This window comes from Coffea arabica, chromosome 5c (assembly GCF_036785885.1).
Source record: "Coffea arabica cultivar ET-39 chromosome 5c, Coffea Arabica ET-39 HiFi, whole genome shotgun sequence".
NCBI lineage: Eukaryota > Viridiplantae > Streptophyta > Magnoliopsida > Gentianales > Rubiaceae > Coffea > Coffea arabica.
The window spans coordinates 37,502,143-37,524,519 of record NC_092319.1 but is presented as its reverse complement, the minus strand read 5'-3'; the positions used below and the strand labels follow the sequence as shown (position 1 = coordinate 37,524,519).

At 35.2% G+C, this 22,377-nt stretch overlaps 2 protein-coding genes across 2 annotated transcripts; both read left to right on the top strand.

Moving 5' to 3' along the window:
- The first annotated feature begins 14,165 nt into the window (after positions 1-14,165).
- Positions 14,166-14,717, top strand: LOC113690027 (dirigent protein 11-like). Its single transcript, XM_027207853.2, has one exon. It carries the CDS (start codon positions 14,166-14,168, stop codon positions 14,715-14,717), a length of 552 nt encoding a protein of 183 aa, XP_027063654.1.
- A 6,190-nt stretch (positions 14,718-20,907) lies between these two features.
- On the top strand, positions 20,908-21,459 carry LOC140007312 (dirigent protein 22-like). The gene has a single exon (XM_072050040.1). It carries the CDS (start codon positions 20,908-20,910, stop codon positions 21,457-21,459), a length of 552 nt encoding a protein of 183 aa, XP_071906141.1.
- The last annotated feature ends 918 nt before the right edge of the window (positions 21,460-22,377 follow it).

Genomic DNA, 22,377 nt, shown 5'->3' with positions numbered 1-22,377 from the left:
TAGTGAATATGTTGCAGGAGGATGATTCTGCTGAATTGGCTAAATTAGGGATGATGTATGGGTTAGCTGATGTGTTCTTCATTCATCGAAAAATATATAATCTGCCTCATTTTGCTGGTGATGAAAAAGAAAGAAGGAATGATAGTAATAGGAATAATGAAGACTTTGTACATGTTGGCACACCAGAGCATTTTGGCGAAGAATCTGTACATGTGGCCACACCAGAGAATGTTCAAGAAGATTCTGTACATGTGGCCACACCTAATTTTGCTACTGATGGTGGTTTTCAAGAAGCTAACATGGATGGAGGAATTCCTTCACGTACTGGTAAGAGAATGAAACAGATTGCGAAGAAGAGAACTTCACCTGCAAAAAGATTAAAAATGCAGTAGAGGAGAAAAGATGTTGGCCATCAAGATGTTGCTGCTGAAAGTGGTGTTAGTGGCAGGAGTGGATCATGCCAAAGTGCATCTCAAGGACTTGGCAAAAGTAAGCATGCTGAACATGAGACTGGAGGAGCTACAGAAACTCATGCTACTGAACATGAAAGTTTTAATGTTGCTGAATATGAGACTGCTGAAGCTGTAGATATTGATGGTAATGGAAATGAAAGACATCGCAAAGGTAGACAAGAAAGAAGAGCAGCAACTAAGTCAAGAAAGACATCCAATAGAAAGGCTGAAGCTAAAAAGTCATTAAAAAAAATAAGGAGCAGATCATAGAGGATATTGTCTCAAGTGATCCTCAGAGTCTGTATGATACCGAATATGCTATAAGTGATGAAGAAGAGCTAATAAAATCTATTAGTGAAATACCTGCAGATTGGGCTAATGTTGCTAAATAGTTCAATACAACAAAAAGGGGTAAAGAAAAGGTACAGGAAGTTGCTGTTAATGAAGAAAATACTGAGTGCAGCATGGAGGAGTCAGATAATTCATCACATGATGGGCTGCACAGCAATGAGAGTTCTGGAGATGAAGGAGAGAGTAAGGATGTGGACAAGAAAAAGTGTAGGGTATTCATTCCTGCAACAGAGATGGATGACCCAAAGTTTGAACTTTGGTTGTTATTCAAGTGTAAAACTGACTTTATTAATGCTGCAAAATCACATGGAGTGAAGTATGGAAGGAAAATCAGGTTTAAGAAAAATGATTCAAACAGATGCAAAGCCATATGCAGAGGCAAGAGACGTATGTGGAACATATATTGCTCAATTAGGAGTGATAAAATGACATTCCAAATCAAAAGCATGCTGTTGACTCACACCTGTGGTAGGACAACCTATCATGGCCTAGCAAGTGTGACATATTTGGCCAATAAGTATTTGGAGGATATTAGACTGAACCCAAATTTTAATGTAGGTGATTTTATGATAAAGGTCCACAAGGACTTGGGAATTAGTATCACACCTAACGTGGGGTATAAGGTAAGGGCAAAAGCTAAAGAGATGATACATGGTGATGTCATGTCCCAGTACAGCAAACTTTGGAGCTACTGTGAAGAACTTCAAAAGTCAAATCCTGACTCTAATCTGTTTATGACTACAACTGAGAATAATAAGGGTGATGATGAGTTTCAGAGATTCTATGTGTGTCTAGATGGTTGTAAAAGAGGGTTTCTGCAGGGTTGTAGATATGTTGTAGGTCTTGATGGATGTCACTTAAGAGGCTGTCATAAGGGAGTTCTTCTCAGAGCCGTTGGTATTGACCCAAATGATCAACTATTTTCGATAGTGTATGCTGTAGTCGAAACTGAAAATAAGAACTCTTGGAAATGGTTTGTAGAAGAGCTAAAGGGTGACCTTGAAATTATTGATGAAAGCAATTGGACATTTATAACCGACAAGCAAAAGGTAATATATAACTAACTTTATTAACCTTGTTGTTATGATAATACTTAGTAACAGTAATATAGGTTTGATTTTTTATTTCATTTATACAGGGGCTAGTCAAGCTATTCAAGAGGTACTGCCAGGGATTGAGCATCGCATGTGTGCGCGGCACATGTATAATAATTTCAAAAACAACATCTAGGCCTAGCTCTTAAAGAAAGGATATGGGTTACAACACGAGCTTCTTATAGGGACAGATTTGCTGGATTGATGGAGTCACTAAAAGAGTTTGATGAAGGTGCGTACAATTGGTTGGTAAACCATACTTATCCAAAGGAGTGGACAAGATCACATTTTAGAACAAGTGTGAAATGTGATATTTTGTTAAATAATCTGTGTGAAAGTTTTAACTCCACAATCCTTGATGCTAGGCAGAAACCAATTCTTGACATGTTGGAAATCATTAGATTTTACTTAATGGTTAGGATGGAAAAAAAGAGAGAATGGATAAAGAAATACACTGCGGAGATATGTCCTAAAATTCTAAAAAAGTTGGAGAAAAATAAGCTTGCTACAAATGACTGCATTCCTAGCCATTTCAAGGACTGAAAATTTGAAATTAGGTGCATGTATGGTGATAGGTATACTGTGGACCTTATTAGTAGATGTTGTAATTGTAGAAAGTGGGACCTTAATGACATTCCTTGTGCACATGCCATTGCTACAATTTGTGACACTGGAGAGGAACCCGAAAAGTTTGTACATGATTGCTACTCCAAAAAAGATTACATGAGGGCATATGAACCCATGATAAGCCCAATAAATGCTGAGCAAATGTGAAAAAATTCTGACATGCCGCCCGCTCCTGAGAACATAAAACTTCCTGGTAGACCACGAAAGGCTAGATGAAAGGAGTCAGATGAACCAGCATCAGGTAAAAAGCAAAATAAGCAGCAACAAAAGTCGTCTAGAATGGGCAGATGGTGTATAAGTGTCGAAAATATAACAAGACTAGTCACAATAGTAGGAAGTGTCCAAGCCAGACACAAAATGCCTCTGCTGAGACTGATTCACATGGATTTGTTAGACCTACACCTTCAGTTCCCAAGTCAAATACTCAGATGTCTGAGGATCTCATGGCAGATGTACCATTGGGAAGTCAACAATCTACATCAAACTATTCTGTTGCTACAAGTATTCCAGTGAGTATCATAAACATCTTTTGCGATACAAATACTCATATTTTACCTTTATGTTGTCTAACAAGCCTTCGTTAAAATTGTCAAGGTGGAGAATATTGGGAAGTATAAGTGCTCTATCTGCCACCAATATGGTCACACCAAAGGCAGGTGCACTTCCACTATTGCAAAGCTTTCTCGATGGTAGGCACGTGAATCTTCGAATATCAGTGGAAAGCAAAAGGAAAATTGAAGTGCTGGTGGCTTGTTTAAATATCTTTTGATGGCTTTAGCTACAACTTTTATGTTGTATTTTGCTTTTGGGATATTATAGATCATGTATTACGACTTAAGCCAAGACTTTTGCACTGTTGTAAAGAGCATCTTGGCTGTTAGTTTTTGCTGTAAATGTTTTGCTATTAGTTTTTGGCATTGCTGTAAAGAGCATCTTGGATGCTTCAAACATTTGCTGTTTTGCTGTCTTGGATACTTCAAATATTTACTACAAAATTTTGCAGCTTTTTGTCTTCAAATTCAATGTTAAGAGACATGGCCATTCATCAGCTTTCTTTTACATTAGCAAATTTTTCTTTCCGACAATCAATTGACCAAAAAGCAACTTTGCATTCATAATTGTAAATGGCACAAACATGAGCCTTTCCTATTACACAATAATTAACAAAAGTGCAACAGTTACTATTACATAACCAGACACAAAAGTGCAGCAGGTACAAAAAGCCTCCTTGTATTTTGGATACTGATACATACTTTCAGATTCACAGCTTCCGATAAAGTTAGACACAATTAAAACAATATGTTAGACCTACCAATAACTATCTTCCAATTTTTGTTTAATTCCAGCTTATTAACAGCAACAAAGTGCATATCCAAGAGGCAACCAAAGTAGTCCAAAGCAATTACTCTCTTCGAATTCTCTATTCTTGATCAGCTTGTAGGCGGTTGATTGTTTTTAATAGACCAGGTATTATTGACACAGATCTACTACACATTAGCGGGTCATACCATTTGAAATAGCCACAAGTACTCGTTATCTAAAATGCACGAAGAACATCAGATTTCAAGACCAAATTTTAACCCTACATCCCAAACCCAAACTAACCTAAAATTTCAAGAAAGCTTACTCCATAATTTGGACAACCCTATAATCTTCTCCCCGGATTTGCAGGTTTCCAAGAAGTCACAATGATAGGCTCCTTTCCACAAAGACATCGCTCGTTTAGATCCATTTTACTCTTCAAAGGTTAGCTTCTTCTTCCCAATTTCTTGCTACTGTGTTTTCCTTCTTCAATTTCAATGGGTTAGTGAAAAGGGGAAATTGGCCCCCTATCCTTTTACTTTCAATCGATAATGAAATGTTATTTTTCGATTTTACCCCTAAAAATATGACCACGTGAGACAGGCGTGCTATTTTTAGCCGAAGAAATGAGCAAAAATGAGCATTAGGACCAAATTGGATCACAATTTAAATGTTAGGGACAATTTTGGCTAATTTTATATGTTAAGGACAAAAAAAGTGTTTTTGGTAAATGTTAGGGACCAATTTGACAAATTTTCCTTTTATACCAAAAAATGATATTACACAACCATCCTAGTTTAAGCAATACTACTTTTGGAGGTTGAAGGACTTGTAATAAATACATAGGCATAGAAGAAAGAACATGATGTAGCAGAATAATTTCCCTCCCTCCGGTCGATAAAAGTTTAGAACTCCAATGTTGCACCCGAGATCTCATTTCAGCATTAAGACTATTAAACAAATAGATCATATTCCTTTCTTTCGAAATAGGCACTCCCAAATAACTCAACAGAAGGGATTGCTACTAAAAACCTAATATGGACGTCACCAACTCTACTTGTTTGTCCATGGCTCTGTTAGAAATAATGAAGGAACTCTTCAATGCATTCACCTTTTTCCAGAATAAGCCTAATACTATTGGAAAAATTCCTTAAGAGCCTCCAAGTAGTCCTCAGAACATCGCACAAAAACCAGCATGTCATTAACAAAAGCCAAATAAGGCACTCATGTCCAAAATGAAGCAAAATATCTCCTCGCATTTTGAGAAAAAATCTGTTGTATGCCTCGACCGAAATATTCAGCAACCAACAAAAATAATGTCGGGGAGTGGATTGACTTGGTGTGCCCCTCTACTAGATTTAAAAAAATCTGTAGGTTCTCTGTTAACAAGCACATAAAACCAAGTATTTGCTAAAGTATGAAAAAGTAAGTCCATGTTCTACTCATGAAGTCCAAATCAATGCAACATAAAAATTAAGAAAGCCCATTCTACTCTGTCATAACCCTTCTCCATGTCAATTTTCAACATCAAGTTGGGATCCCGGAGCCTCTTATCCAAATCCAATGTCAATTTCTGAGCGATCAAGATATTATCAGTTATACTATGCCCTGGCACAAAACTTATCTATCATGGGAAGAGTAACTTGGGGAGCAATTCATTAACATGGTTCACTAAAACCTTTAAAATAATTTTGGAAGAGACGTTACACAAGCTAATGGTCTAAATTCTTGCCAACAAGACATCCAGGCACCTTTGGAATCAATATAATAAGTGTACTAGTGAAGCCTTTAGGTTGCTGTGCATCTCTAAAATAATCATGAACAGCTTCCAATAAATCATTTGAAATTACCTCCCAAGCCTCCAAATAGAATCTTGCACCAAAGCCATTAGGACCCGGTGCACTGTCACAACTTATAGAAAATATCACCTCCCTTGCTTCCTCTAGTGAGGAAAACTTGTGAAACTCCTCATCGGCTACAGCATCTAGTTGCTATAGGTCAAAAAATAGTTGGGGCTCTGCTCTCCTTTCCCTTTCTAATGTAAATAATGCAGAGAAAAACATTGTGGCTGATGATTTTATCTGATCAAGGTCGTGGATCCACTGGCTGTCCCTCTCCTTGTTTCGAGTTATGAAATTTGAGTTCTTTCCTTGCTTTACCAGTACCACCGTGTGAAAATACTTTGTGTTGACATCACCCGCCCACCTGTAGCCACTTAATTGTTGATTTTTGCAGCCAACATTCACATTGTAAAGCTAGTTCTCTAGAAAGAAGAGCCTTTGCTTCACTCAACCTCACCTTCGACGGCTCATCACAACCATCATCAAATTCCAGTTCCCTTTGCTTTAGCAGTAGTTCAGCATCCTTTACATGTTTAAAAATATTTTCAAATACAATCATGTTCCAATCTCGTAACCTTGCCTTCGTGGCCTTTAGGTTCCTAAAAAATTTAACCATCTAAACTCCCTTAATTGGTCAATCCCATGCGTTATTAACTACTACCAAAAAATTAGGATGCTTCCTCCAAATATTCAAAAATCGAAAAGAGGGCCTCCTAGAATTCATAGTTCCTGTTGCAGATGTGCACATGTGCCTTAGTCTGCAGAACAAGTCTTTAGGAATGTTTTGTTTGTTGCTTGTTTTTAGGAAATCAGTTGCATATGTTTAGGAGCGGTTATGATGTAGTGGGTTATGCTTTGAGGTCATGTGAACATGGTTGTTATAATTTTTTTTCCTATATATACATTCAGCAATAAAGAAGTAGATGTAGACTTCCCAAATACATCAAAATCTAACAACAAATTGGCATCAGAGTTTTCATCTTGAGGGACCTGTAAGATCGAGTGATACAAACAAAAACTTTCAGAATAGAGGCTGATACTCAATCATACTTCAATCATTTTGATCCACCAGTCTTTGATGGCCAAAATTATCAAGCATGGGCTGTTAGGATGACAGTCCACCTTGAGGCATTGGATCTTTGGGAAGCTGTAGAAGAAGATTATGATGTACCACCGCTGCCAGCAAATCCCACGGTGACACAAATGAAGAATCATAATGAGAGAAAAACAAGGAAGTCAAAGGCTAAAGCATGTCTTTTCTCTGCCGTTTCAAGCACCATATTTACCAGGATCATGAACTTAGAATCAGCCAAAGACATATGGGACTACCTCAAGAAGGAGTACCAGGGCAATGAAAGAACCAAGAACATGCAAGTGCTCAACTTAATCAGAGAGTTCGAGATGGTGAAGATGAAGGAGTCAGAAACGATCAAAGACTACTCCGATAAGCTACTGGGCATTGTTAACAAGGTAAAACTGCTAGCTAAGGACTTTTCTGATGAGAGAATCATCCAAAAAATTCTTGTCACTTTACCGGAGAAATATGAGTCTAAAATTTCTTCTTTAGAAGAGTCTAAAGATCTGTCAAGCATATCCTTGGCGGAGTTGGTGAATGCTTTGCAGGCTCTGGAGCAAAGAAGAATGATAAGGAAAGAAGAAATTGTAGAGGGTGCATTCAAAGCCAGATCAGAAAGTTCTAGAGGAGGCAAAGACAAGAAAATTACGGAGAAAAAAAAGAGCAGCAAGTCCAACAATGCCAACAAAATTGATGCAAGTTCACCTTGCCCATATTGCAAGAAATCGAACCATATGCCAAAAAGGTGCTGGTGGAGGCCTGATATCAAATGCAGAAAGTGTGGCAATATGGAGCACATGGAGAGGGTCTGCAAATCGCAACAGCTTGAAACAGCAGGAGTGTCCACAAAACAACAAGAGGAAGAACAACTCTTCGTGGCTACGTGCTTTGCCACTAACAACAGCTCAAGTGATTCCCGGTTGATAGATAGTGGCTGCACCAACCACATGACCAATGATCAAGCTCTTTTTACAGAGATTGATAAGACTCTCATTTTCAAAGTAAAAATTGGAAATGGTGAGTTCATCTCAGTCAAGGGGAAAGGGACAGTTGCTATTGAAAGCTTGACAGGTTTAAAGCACATCACCAATGTTTTATATGTGCCTGACATTGATCAAAACTTGCTTAGTGTTGGACAGCTTGTTGAAAAAGGTTTCAAAGTTATTTTTGAAGACAAGTGGTACTTGATCAAGGATGCAAGGGGGCAAAAATGTGTTTAAAGTGAAGATGAGAGCTAAGAGTTTCGCCTTAAATTTGATGGAGGATGAGCACGTAGCACTTGCAAGTCATGTAAGTAATGCAGAATTCTGGCACAAAAGACTTGGGCATTTCCATCATGCTGGACTCCTATTTATGCAAAAAAATAACTTTGTAAGGTTGTAGCGTTGTTGGAGGATAAACTAGCTGATTGTGTGGCTTGTCAATATGGAAAGCAAGTAAGAAAACCATTTTCTCAATCAGCCTGGAGAGCATCACACAAGCTGCAACTTGTGCATACTGATGTTGGATGACCTCAGGCAACTCCATCTTTGAATGGTAGTAAATACTATATTGTCTTTATAGACGATTATACCAGATTTTGCTGGATTTATTTTCTCAAATCCAAAGCTGAGGTTCCTAATATATTTTGGAAGTTTAAAACTTTTGTGGAGAATCAAAGTAATTGCAGGTTGCGCATAATAAGGTCGGACAATGGGAAAGAGTACAAAAATAAAGTCTTTGACAAGTTTTGTGAGGAAACAGGTTGAACACCAACTTACAGCACCTTACACTTCACAACAGAACGGTGTGAGTGAGAGAAAAAATCGAAGCATCATGGAGATGGCGAGGTGTATGCTATATGAAAAGGAGTTACCAAAGAAATTTTGGGCAGAAGCTGCAAGTATAGCAGTTTTCCTGTTAAACAGGCTACCAACTAGAGCTGTACAAGGAAAAACACCGTTTGAGGCCTGGTTCGGTTACAAACCAGATTTACAAAGTCTGAAAATTTTTGGTTGTCTCTCTTTTTCTTATGTGTCACAGGTGAAACGAGACAAACTTGATAAGAAGGCAGAAGCAGGTATTTTTGTTGGCTATAGCAGCACTTCCAAAGCTTACAGAATTTTCCAACCACAAAATGGGAGAATTATTGTAAGTTGAGACGTCAAATTTATGGAAGATAAACAATGGAGTTGGGAGGAATCATTAGAAAAGCAGGTGTCAGTATATTCACATCATCTTGATGACAATATAGATAATGTCCCAATTCGTGGCACAAGATCTCTATCTGATATCTATGAAAGAAGCAATGTTGCGGTTTTTGAACCTGCAGAATTTCAGGAAGCAGAAAAAGATGACAAATGGATTGATGCCATGAGAGAGGAGCTGCGTATGATCGAGAAGAATGGCACTTGAGAGTTGGTAGACAAACCTCAAAACAGAATGATCATTGGAGTGAAATGGGTTTACAGATGCAAATTCAATGCTGATGGTACTGTGAGCAAACATAAAGCCAGATTAGTTGTGAAGGGGTATAGTCAAGTTTTTGGGGTAGATTTTTCAGAAACCTTCGCTCCTGTTGCACACTTAGACACTATCAGGATGTTGTTGGCCTTGGCTGCACAAAAAGGTTGGAAGCTTTACCAGTTGGATGTAAAGTCAGCCTTTTTAAATGGTTATCTTCAAGAAGAAATCTATGTTGAACAAACAGAGGGATTTCATGTTAAAGGACAGGAGAAGAAAGTTTACAGATTAAGGAAGGCTTTATATGGCCTTAAGCAAGCTCCCAGGGTCTGGTATAGCAGAATTGACAATTATCTTCAAAGTCTTGGATTTGTTAAAAGTCCAAGTGAAGCCACTTTATATGTGAAGAATTAATTATAGTCCAAGTGAAGCCACTTTATATCTTCAAATGCTAACTTAATTATAGTATCTATTTATGTTGATGATCTACTTGTTACATGAAGTAATGAGAAGTTAGTGAATGAATTTAAAACTGAGATGTTCAAAAGCTTTTGAGATGACAGATCTCAATTTATTGACCTACTTCTTAGGAATGGAGGTAAAACAAGGTCATGATGGAGTATTCATATGTCAAAAGAAGTTCGCAAAGGAAATTCTTAAGAAATTTCATATGGAAGACTGCAAAGGGATCAGCACGCCAATGAATCAAAAGGAGAAGTTTAGCAATGAAGATGGAGCAGAAAAATTTAATGAAGTGCTATATAGGAGTCTGATCGGCTGTTTGATGTATCTCACAGCTACAAGACCGGATATAATGTTTGCAGTAAGTTTAATGTCAAGGTTTATGAATTGTGCCAGTGAAGTGCATTTTGCAGCTGCTAAACGTATTTTAAGATATGTCCAAGGTACAACAGATTATGACATTAAGTATTCTTGCTGTCATGATTTCCGGCTCCAAGGTTTTTCTGACAGTGATTGGGCAGGTACTACTAAGGACATGAGAAGCACAACTGGTTTTTGTTTTAGCTTTGGTTCATGTGTTTTCTCATGGAGTTCAAAAAAGCAAGATGTGGTCGCTCAAAGTACAGCAAAGGCAGAATTTATTGCAGCTAATGCCACGGTGAACCAAGCAATTTGGATTAGAAAATTACTTGTAGACTTGCACATGAATCAGATTGAGCCAACAGAGATTTTTGTAGATAATCAAGCTGCTATTGCAATCTCAAAGGATCCGGTTTTCCATGGGAAAACAAAGCACTTTAATATCAAGCTGTATCACTTAAGAGAAGAGCAGAGAGCTGGTGAAATCAAGCTGATTTAGTGCAATACAAAGGAACAGATTGCAGATTTGTTGACTAAAGCCCTTCCAAAAGCAAGATTTGAAGAATTAAGAATCAAGTTAGGTGTTTGCAAATACTAAGGCAAGGAGGAGATTTGTTGGAGATGTGCACATGTGCCTTAGTCTGCAGAACAAGTCTTTAGGAATGTTTTGTTTGTTGCTTGTTTTTAGGAAATCAGTTGCATATGTTTAGGAGCGGTTATGATGTAGTGGGTTATGCTTTGAGGTCATGTGAACATGGCTGTTATGATTTTTTTTCCTATATATATACATTCAGCAATAAAGAAGTAGATGTAGGGTTTCCAAATACGTCAAAATCTAACAACAGTTCCACATTTAATCAACAAAGGCGCGTGGTCAGAACGCCCACACGACAAATGAGAAACTTTTGTAACTTCAGAAAAATCCATCCACTCCGCATTTGCTAGTATTCGATCCAACCATTGCCACATTATCCCATTAGTCCAAGTATAAGCCACCCAGACCTTTCTTTTGCCTTGGATATTACGTTAAAATCACTTGCTACAATCCATAGGGATGAGATTTGAGCAGCAACCTCTTCCATAGCCATCCATAAACTCCTCCTCCTCACTTGAGTACATCTTGCATATATAGCAGAAAAGCAAAAGAAATATCCCAACGAAGGCAAGACCGACATGGACACCATTTGGTCTACCAATTCTTGAAAAAAAATATTAAACTCATCACACCAGAAAATCCATATTTTCCCTTCAATACAAGACCGACAGCTATAAAAGTGAAGCATGGTATGAATGGCATCAATCAAATCCACATTAGACATGGATTTAATCAAGACCAGCAAGCGAATATGGTTTTGAGAAAATAAGTGTCGTAAATATCGCGGTGTATCATGACGTGAAACACAATGAATATTCTAGATCAAGAATTATACGGACTTATCATTAACAGAGCAAAGAGACTTAGTTTGAGAATGAAATGCCAACCACTTCTTCTGATAACTATGAGGATGCCCGATCTTCTTATCTAGATTATTTAAGAGTATGCTGTCCTTAGAGTCTATCAATGCAGATGATGGACAAGAAGAATCCAGCAGCAAGGCCCTTCGAAGCCGATACTCTAGCTTCCCATGAAAATCCTCAAGTTCCTGAATAGATGTTGTAGCCATGGTTCTCAAGTGTTCTGCTGATTTCCTCCTCACTGTAGCTACTATTCTACTGCCTCCATGTCCCTCTAGTGACAAGGAATGCCCCCTCGTCACTTTAGCCATCACTTTCCTCCCCACCTCCACCTCTTCCTCTTCATTCTATACCACAGCAAAAGTGTTGCCAGTGGTTGATTAGACACTTATTCAATACTTTCTAGACAAATCTACTATTATTGTTTCTGTACATTATTTGTTTATTACTTAATTTCAACAGTATAATAATACTAATAATATATTTTCTATTAGATATGTTGAACTCCAATTGAATAAACATGACTTGATTAAAAAAAATCATCTCATAGATTTTACTCCAAATTTCTCTAAATTTAAAAAATTTTCCTTTTTTCCTTTGATTTAGTTAAACAATTTAGTGTTAATTATACCTCTCAATTCCTCAAAAAAAAATTAAATCATTTATAATTGGATATACTAACTCCAGTTGAATGCAGATTGCATGATTTAAAAAAATATTTATATATTTTACTCCACATTTATTTGCATTTCAGATTTTTTTTCCTTCTCTTATTTAAATTTAGTCAAATATTTATGACCAATTCCACTCCAAACCCCTTTGTATTTAGATTTCTCTATATTTCATATTTTATGAAAAAATTTAAAAGATCCCTTCATTTTTAATGTTCTCCACACATATTCATCACTACTATTTTATCCATTATTTATCTATTTCTTATAACAATGATAATATCTCTTTTATACTATATCATCATCTTTAGTTTTTCATTTTTTCCCTCTATTTTATTTCTCCTTCGTGTGCTTTTTTCCTCAGTAATTTCTATTAACAAGCATACTGTAGCGGACAATTGCATAATAAATATTTTCCATTAATAAATATTTGATAAAACACATTTTTTCTATTACCAAAAAACACATATCCAAAAAAAAAAAAAAAAAACCACTGTCCCCAAACCACGGGCAGCCTTGCACGAAGAGCAGGGCAAAGCCACCTAGTAGATAGAAATTGTTGAGTCAGCAATTGTTTTCTGTCAGAGCGGTTGCCTGTAGCCATCAAAAATCCTCCCCGGATTGCATAGAAGTTCACAGCATTTCAACGTCTCCATAGGCAACAGGAGAAGTCCATTGATCATCGAGAAGGATGATGGTGAAGGAATCAAAATGAAAAAGGGTGCCTATAATTTAATATTTTGTACGCGGAAAATCTTTTGTACGCCAGGAATACTTTATCCCCAAATTGCAATTAACCAAATAAACAAATTGAACTACAGGAATCTTTTGCACGCCACTGTTTGTGTGTTTGGTACGCGTCTGATGTGTGCGTCTATGCACGAGACTTATCATTGTTGAAACTTAAAACTCGTCTTTGTCCCTATAACTTGGTCTTTGTTTGGATTGGTTTGATTGGAAAAGTCACCTACTAGAGATTAAATACGCATACCAGAAATTAATTTCTCTCCATTGTTTGTGTTTCCTGGTGTGAACTTAAATATGCTTCCTCATTTTCTTTATCTGGTGAGAAATTAATTGTAAAATTGCCAGGATATAACAATCTATTTGATCCAAACATATTTGTCTTGTTCAGTTTGACAAAGTTGTCCATTTTGTTGCCTGAAAAAAATTTGTCCATTTCGTTTACCAGTTGAGAAGCCAAGTGTCAAAAGCTAAGACTTAAGGTTTTTCTGATGCACCCGAGTACTGAAGAATTTTTTTTTTTTTGTGGAAGGACACATGTACCGAAGATTGATGCCAAAACTAGTCAAAAATGGACGATGCTGAATACTAACACAGCCATAACGTACAAACTTTCTCAACTACCCCACAAGACGATCAAATAGACGCAAGTCATTTTCCAGAAGGGATAATTTCAGAAACCTCCCTGAGATGAAACAAGACGTCTAATTTTTGGAGTTCAACCTTGATTGTTATAAAATTAAACCAAGGCCTTATTGGTAGTTGCGTACGAAGTTTTTAATGAAGATATTTGACACCCCATAACCTCATCTTCCTTCCTTCCAAAAAAAAAAAAAAAAAAAACCATCTTCCTCTGTAAACTTCATATCATGTGCAGATATTAATTTTTTTTTATGACTTTACACACCGTACAATTTTAGGCTCGTGGAGTTCTATCCAACACAATAATATAGAGATTGAAAAAGCAGTTACGTGACATACTTTTTCTCCGTCACCAATTGGCTGGATCGGATTGCTATGTGAGTCCCCTTTAAATTGCTTATTTATTGGGCTGATTTATCCATTAACTTTCGTGCTTAATCTAATTAAGCGTGTGTGTTTATTTCTGTGTCCGGAATCCGGAAAAAAAGACATACCTTTTCTCTTTTTTTGATTTTTTTGGAAAAAGGAAATCGTTGCGTTCCCGTCAACTGTGGTCGTATAAATAGTCCTCCTCATCGTCTTTATACTTCACTCCGCCCCAATTTGTTTCCTTCTTTCTCCTCCTCCTTTGTTTCTGTAGCAAAACAATGGCAAAGAGTTTAGCCATAGCATCCCTCCAAATTCTGAGCCTGCTTTTACTAGCAAGCTTGGGACAATCAAAGACAGTGTTCACAAATTTGACGGTGTACGACCATGAATTTCGAAGTGGAGATGGCCAGAGCGTTTTCCCAGTTGCAGGTCTTCCCAACGCAACCTGGGGCTTTAACCAATTTGGAACTGTTTTTGTCGTTGATAATACCTTGACCCAAAGCGTTTCGTTCAAATCCGCACTAGTGGGTCGTTCGCAAGGCATTGCTGCAGTAGCATCCCTTGATAGCACCAACATAGAGCTTGTGATAACTTTTCTGTTCACTAATGGAAAGTACAGTGGTAGCACTGTGGAAATGAAAGGAATTTTCGTACAGTCTATGGGCATCAATGAACTTGCAATTTTAGGAGGAACCAAACAATTCCGGTGTGCAACAGGGTATGCTACCTTGGAGCCGGTCAGCGTAATAGGAGATTATATTACTTTTAGGGCGAATCTCTACATTAGACAGGACATACCTGATGACTACCCTGGTATTGCTCTCCATTAATAAATGATATATATACATATGTGCTGGTTGAGGTTGCCAGTGCCCCCCCCCCCCCCCCCACCAAAAAGCTTTCAATTGCAATCATAATTTTGGAAAAATATAATGGCTTTGTTTGGATTGTGAATTATTTATCAAATTATATCTGCTTACATCATCATTACAATTTCCAACGTACTTTTTTATCTTTTCAATTATCTTTTTATTTCACATACATCACATCACAAAAAGTGCTACAGTAAAAATATCTCAAATAATTCACAATCCAAACAAGCCCAATGAATTGTTTGTACCTATCTATTTTTATATGTAGTCTTTGTTTAATTTTTGAGCTAACAATTATCAAAATGTTTCTTTTTTACCTATATATAGTTGGATAATAGCAGACAACTTTAGTATTTCTAACTAACAATTATGAAAATCAACCAACGTCAAAAGCAAGTTTCCAGTAGCATGATAAACCTAGTTGAGAGCAATTAGAAAACTCAATGTGGCCAAAAGTGAACTAAATTCTACAAAACAAAAGCATCAAACATTTCAGAAAATATTCTCTTAGCATGCTACCAAACGGGTGAATAAGTAACCAATCTTAAAAGTGCTCCCTTAAGTACGAATATTTGTGTTTCCTAATTTCTATTACTTGATAAATGCTTTAAACTTGAGATAATTCAAATTTCAAAGACAAGATCTCTAACTGTATATCTTCCCATAAACTCGATATCTTCAAAGAATCGAACATTTTTCTTCTCAAAAATCAATGTAGTCATGAGATCATAAAATTTATAACTCATGGATCTTTCAGAATATCCAATAAAATAATAACTTACCATCTTTAAATCTAATTTCTTTTCAACTTTGACTTTGCACTTTTGGTCCTCAATTTTTTCATTTTGAACCATTATACTTCCCTAAATTTTAAATAGTGACATTGAGGGTTTTAGCATAAACTAAGATGCAAATTAGAATGAAATAGACGTATTAAATGGATCATACGTATTCTAATGAAACATTTTTTCTTCTATATTTTTTTTGTTGAACTTATTCATGCTAATAATATGTCATATATTTCTTTTTGCAAACTAAGCTAATCCTTTTTTTCTTTGCACTTTAATAGGTTATTAATTGAATTTGAGATGAAAATGGCATTTTTTTCATGTTATATGAACTATTCAATGATAACTGAGGCACATAGATATTAAAATAAATATTTTAAATCTACAATATTGGAATGTTAAATTTTAATTGGCAGGAAAGATAATAAAAAACAAAAGATAATTTTTTTTAAAAAATTCCTAGACTACTTCATGTTGATACTTACCTTCACTAGTTTTTATAATCTAAGTGAAGGCAAGTATCAATGTGAAGTAATTTTAGGAATTCTTAACAAAACTACCTTTTATTTTTTATGTCTTTCTTGCTAATTAAAATCTAACATTCCAATATTGTAGTTTTAAAACATTTATTTTAATATTTATGTACCTTGATAATCATTTAATAGTTCATATAATATGTATAAAATGCCAAATTTATTTCAAACTCAATTAATAACCTATTAAAATACCAAAACAACAAAACAAAAATATCAACTTAGCATACAAATAGTATATATTTCTTACATTTTAAGGGATATTTAATTAAGCTTTCTAATTACCATTAGAAATAAAAATAATAAAAATCATTGTCAATTAATTATTAATAGTAAGAACAATAATATACACATATCATACCAAGTTTGAAACTAACCATGCAAAAGAAAAGAAACATATGATATACTGCAAATATGATTGAATAAAATAAAAAGAAGAAAAAGAAAAGTTTAACTAGCATTCTTATTACCCATTTAATACTACTATTTTATTCTAGTTTTGCATTTCAATTCATGCTAAAACCCTCAATATCACTATTTAAAATTTAAGAAAAATATAATGATTTAAAATCAAAATATTATGGGTCAAAAGTGCTAAGTCAAAGTTGTTGACTAATAATAATTTGATATTTGACTGTTAGTCATGGTTAGTTGTTTTAAATCTACCTAAAGTCACAAAAGTTTCGGATTAGATTTGTTTTGCTTGAAGCAGTCAAGACCAATTTGGCACAAGGGCTAAAAAATGGGGACCAAAACTACGATTCTCTTAAAAGTTATAAAAGTCATCAATACAAGTGAACTTTGTTCTAATCATGCTATGTCTCATAAGCATTTCTTGTTAGACATTTTGTTTTGTCTAATTCTTTTGTAAGAGTAGTCAATTTGAGACATTAAGACTTTATGAAAGTATGAAGTAGAGATTTAAAATAGTACCAAAGTGCTAGATATTTGGGGGGTGCGAATTAAATAGATTGAAATTGTTGAGTCAGCAATTGTTTTCTGCGTGAGTGGTTGCCTGTAGCCATCAAGAATCCTCCCCGGATTGCATAGAAGTTACACAGCATTTCAATGTCTCCAGAGGCAACCGGAGAAGTCCATTAATCATTGAGAAGGATGATGGTGAAGGAATCAAAATGAAAAAAAAGGATGATCAAAATAAAAAAAGGATGGGAATGATGATGGTGAAGGAATCAAATTAAAAAAAGGATGAATTTTACTTTATCCTCCTATAATTAAATATCTTTTCACATAATTCTCTTCTTATTTCAAAAGTTATAGCATTAATTGCGATATGTTCCCCTCAATTATCTATTTGCATTTAGCGTCTTAAACTATCGAATTTAGTACTTTATTACCTTGCACTATTCATTTTTTTTCCCAAACAGAAAAAGGATGGAATTTAAGAAATAAAGAGGAAGAAGAAAATTTTGAATCCAAAACTTTTATTCTTGCAGTCTCAACCTTAGTCAATAGACCAAGATTTCCTCAGTCTCGTGACACTCTATTCAAGTTAGTTACGAATAAATAAAATTTCTTACCATTTATTAAAACAAGAACATAAGCAGCTCAAATCTGCATTTGTTCGTGAAATTCTCTTTTTCATTGACTGGAACTAAAGCCTTTTTATTCAAAAATAGCCATAAAAAGTTTGTTGAGTATAAATGAATTGGTAAAATGTACTATAAATCAATAGTGTAAGGGCTTGAATGCTGCAATCGATACTTCAAACTGCTACCAGCATTAGTTTAGAAGTGCAAATTGCAATTAACCAAATAAACAAATTGTACCACAGGAATCATTTGTACGCCACTGTTTGTGTGTTTGGTCCGTGTTTGATGTGTGCATTTATGCACGAGACTTGCCATTGTTAAAACTTAAAACTCGTCTTTATCCCTATAACTTGGTCTTTGTTTGGGTTGGTTTGGTTAGAAAAGTCACATACTAGAGATTAAATACGCATACCAGAAATTAATTTCTCTCCATTGTTTGTGTTTCCTGGTGTAAGCTTAATATGCTTCCTCATTTTTTTATCTGGCGAGAAATTAATCCTAAAATTGCTAGGATATAACAATTTATTTGATCCACACATATTTGTCTTGTTCAGTATGACTAAGTTGTCCATTTTGTTGCCTAAAAAAAAGGTTGTCCATTTAGTTTACGAGCTGAGAAGCCAAGTATCAAAAGCTAAGACAATATACATGACATTTTAGGCAATACTTAAGCTTTTTCTGATGCAACCAAGTACATGTACTGAAGATTGATGCGAAAACTAGTCAAAAATGGACGATGCTGAATACTAAAACAGCGATAACGTACAAACTTTCTCAACTACCAGCAAGACGATCAAATAGACGCAAGCAATTTTTTAGAAGGGATAATTTCAGAAACCTCCCTGAGGTTCCCAATAGTTTCATTGAGCTTTCATAAGGTTTTCAATTTTACACTTGACTATAATAACTTTCATAATTTTTCCAACGACAAGCCATTGATAAAAAAAGATAACAAAAAAAGGAAAACAATTCTTCTTGACCAGGCCAAATATTATGACCAAACTGTTGCAACCATGACCATTAAATTATAACCTTTTATCACTCAAAAAAGGAAGAATTTTGGTAATTGGGAGGCTTGGCCGTTTGAGTAGGGAAAAGGTAAGGATTGTGAGTTTTATAACTGACGATTTGGTAGGCAATGTATGAAAGAAACCTATAGAGAGGTAAAGACAATGAAAGTAAGAATTATGATGGTGGATTTTAGCATCTAAAATGAAGAGTTTGTTCGTAAAAAAAGAAGTGATAAGAGTTTGAAAATTTGGGTGATGTAGAAAATCATGGGATAGAAAATATCAGGACATTGGTTAAGTAATAGAACTCATAATTTTGTAGTATAAAAATGTATTCTTGACTTTTAAAAAATTTTAATGATTATTCATAATATGGTAGTTGGCACATAATCGAAGCTATTGATCATTGAATTTAAAATAATTAATGATATAGGATCATGGAATAATGAAGATCCAAACAGGAATTAAAATATTCTTGAACCTTTCTGGCGACAAATGAAACTGGTCATCATGCGAATTCGGGAGTATGTCGTCTGGCTATTTAAATGCTAATGGTAATAATTTGCATCCGTGTGAAGTCCATTCTACAATAAGGCATGTTATTTTCATCTGTTTCCCTTAATTTTCCCAATTTTCATCCGTTCCCCCTAATTTTCAAAATTTTTTTTTTTGAGTTTGAGCAATTAGATTTATATTTTTATAATAAAATTTTAACATTTTCAGGTTAAGTTGATGAAATTATGAAAGTGGTGTTGTTGCTTATCATGTCACTGATGGAAGTTTGTTATTCAAATGGTTTGTCTTGAATATGAGTTGGACTCTTTTATGGACTTTTTTAAGGATTGCAAAAGAATTTCAATATTTATTTTATTTATTTTTGTGTTTTTATTTGTGATAATTGGTAAACATTTGGATTGTATCTATTTATGTTTGTAATGAATTTATGAAAACATGTGGTGAATTATGATATTTTAATGATGTTTATCATTCCAGGTTTTATGTATAACTTTTAAGAAATTTGTTATTATGTCAACTTAAATTTAGTTATATTGGTAAATGCATTTTAGGAACTTAAGTTATTAATAACCATGTTAAATTGTATATTAGCCATCAAGTTCAAGTGTAGAATGAAGACCTGTGAAGTGTGAAGTATTTAACACTAAAATTACAAAAAAAAAAATAGTAAACCGATGAACCGACTGATCAGACCGCGAACCGGCCGCCTCTCCGATTTGTTGGCCGGTCCGAGCATAGTTATTAAACCCGGCCCGATCCGCCGGTTCGACCGGTCAACCGTCCGATTTTATAGGAAACCGGGTTTGCATGTTAAAAATGTTTGGAAGATGCTGGAGTGAAGCTTCAAACCAACGACCTCTTGTATTGAAGAAAATGCAACAACCGCTACACCAACAACTCACTTGTTTGTCATTTAGTCTTTTTTTTTTATATTATATATTAGACTTATTCTTATTTAATTTTCCAAAACATAATTTATTTGGAATCTTTTAATAAATTTTATTACTCCCCAGACTCTATAAATTATGAAATGAATTTAAAAAATAACATATCACATAATTCATTCTAAAGGCAAATATCGTTCCTAATAATTCTTTGCATTTAAAATTCATAAATAAACTAGATAATTATACTTAGATAAAATTTTATTCTTGAAATTTGATGGATTACTAATTGCATTTAGGTTTTGTTAATTCTTATAAGAATTAATGATTCTATAATAAATTAGACTAATAAAGCATTTACTATGACATAATTTATTATAGTTTTAACCATATCAAAAAATTATGAAACATAATATTTAAATATATTTCGTGACCCACCGGTTGAACCACTCACCCACTAGTTGAACCAGTAACCCGTTCACCCACCTTTTTCGCCGGGTTCCTTTCCGGGCCGGGTTTAATAACTATGGGTCCGAGTCCCATAACCCCATCTTCCTTTCCTTCGAGAAAAACAAAAAACCGACCTTCATCTGTCAACTTCGTATCACGTGCACATATTAATTTTTGGACTTTACACTCTCCGTACAATTTTAGGCACGTGGAGCTCTATTTAACACAATAATATTGAAATTGAAAAGCGGTTACGTAACAAAGTTTTTCACTTTTTTGAATTTTTTTGGAAAACGGAAATCGTTGCGTTCCCCTCAACTGTGGTCCTATAAATAGTCCTCCTCATCGTCTTTATACTTCACACCACCCCAATTTGTTTCCTTCTTTCTCCTCCTCCTTTGTTTCTGTAGCAAAACAATGGCAAAGAGTTTAGCCATAGCATCCCTCCAAATTCTGAGCCTGCTTTTACTAGCAAGCTTGGGACAATCAAAGACAGTGTTCACAAATTTGACGGTGTACGACCATGAATTTCGAAGTGGAGATGGCCAGAGCGTTTTCCCAGTTGCAGGTCTTCCCAACGCAACCTGGGGCTTTAACCAATTTGGAACTGTTTTTGTCGTTGATAATACCTTGACCCAAAGCGTTTCGTTCAAATCCGCGCTAGTCGGCCGTTCGCAAGGCATTGCTGCAGTAGCATCCCTTGATAACACCAACGTAGAGCTTGTGATAACTTTTCTGTTCACTAATGGAAAGTACAGTGGTAGCACTGTGGAAATGAAAGGAATTTTCATACAGTCTATGGGTGTCAATGAACTTGCAATTTTAGGGGGAACCAAACAATTCCGGTATGCAACAGGGTATGCTACCTTTGAGGTGGTCAGCCAAGTAGGAGATCATCTTACTGTAAAGGTCAATCTCTACATTAGACAGGACATACCTGATGACTACCCTGGTATTGCTCTTCATTAATAAATGATATATTTACATATGTCAGCTTCCTCTGGAGACCAGTCACCCAATAGGAGATTATACCCCGTTGCAGTCACGCAATGAAATGCTACTCATTGCCTCTGGAGACTTAAATAGAATGATGGTGAAGGAATCAAATTAAAAAAGGATGAATTATACTTTATCCTCCTATAATTAAATATTTTTTCCAATAATTCTCTTCTTATTTCAAAAGTTATAGCATTAATTGCGATATGTTCCCCTCAATTATGATCTATTTGCATTTAGCATCTTAAACTATCGAATTTAGTACTTTATTACCTTGCACTATTCATTTTTTTTTTCCGAAACAGAGAAAGGGTGGAATTTAAGAAATGGAGAGGAAGAAGAAAAATTTGAATCCAAAACTTTTATTCTTGCAGTCTCAACCTTAGTCAATAGACCAAGATTTCCTCAGCCTCATGACATACTATTCTAGTTAGTTATGAATAAATAAAATTTCTTACAATTTATTAAAACAAGAACATAAGCAGCTCAAATCTGCATTTGTTGTGAAATTCTCTTTTTCGTTGACTGGAACTAAAGCCTTTTTATTCAAAAATAGCCATAAAAAGTTTGTTGAGTATAAATGAATTGGTAAAATGTACTATAAGTCAATAGTGTAGGGTCTTCAATGCTGCAATCGATACTTATGGTTCAAACTGCTACCCGCATTAGTTTAGAAGTGCAAATTGCAATTAACCAAATAAACAAATCGTACCACAGGAATCATTTGTACGCCACTGTTTGTGTGTTTGGTACGTGTTTGATGTGTGCATTTATGCACGAGACTTGTCATTGTTAAAACTTAAAACTTGTCTTTATCCCTATAACTTGTCTTTGTTTGGGTTGGTTTGGTTGGAAAAGTCACATACTAGAGATTAAATACGCATACCAGAA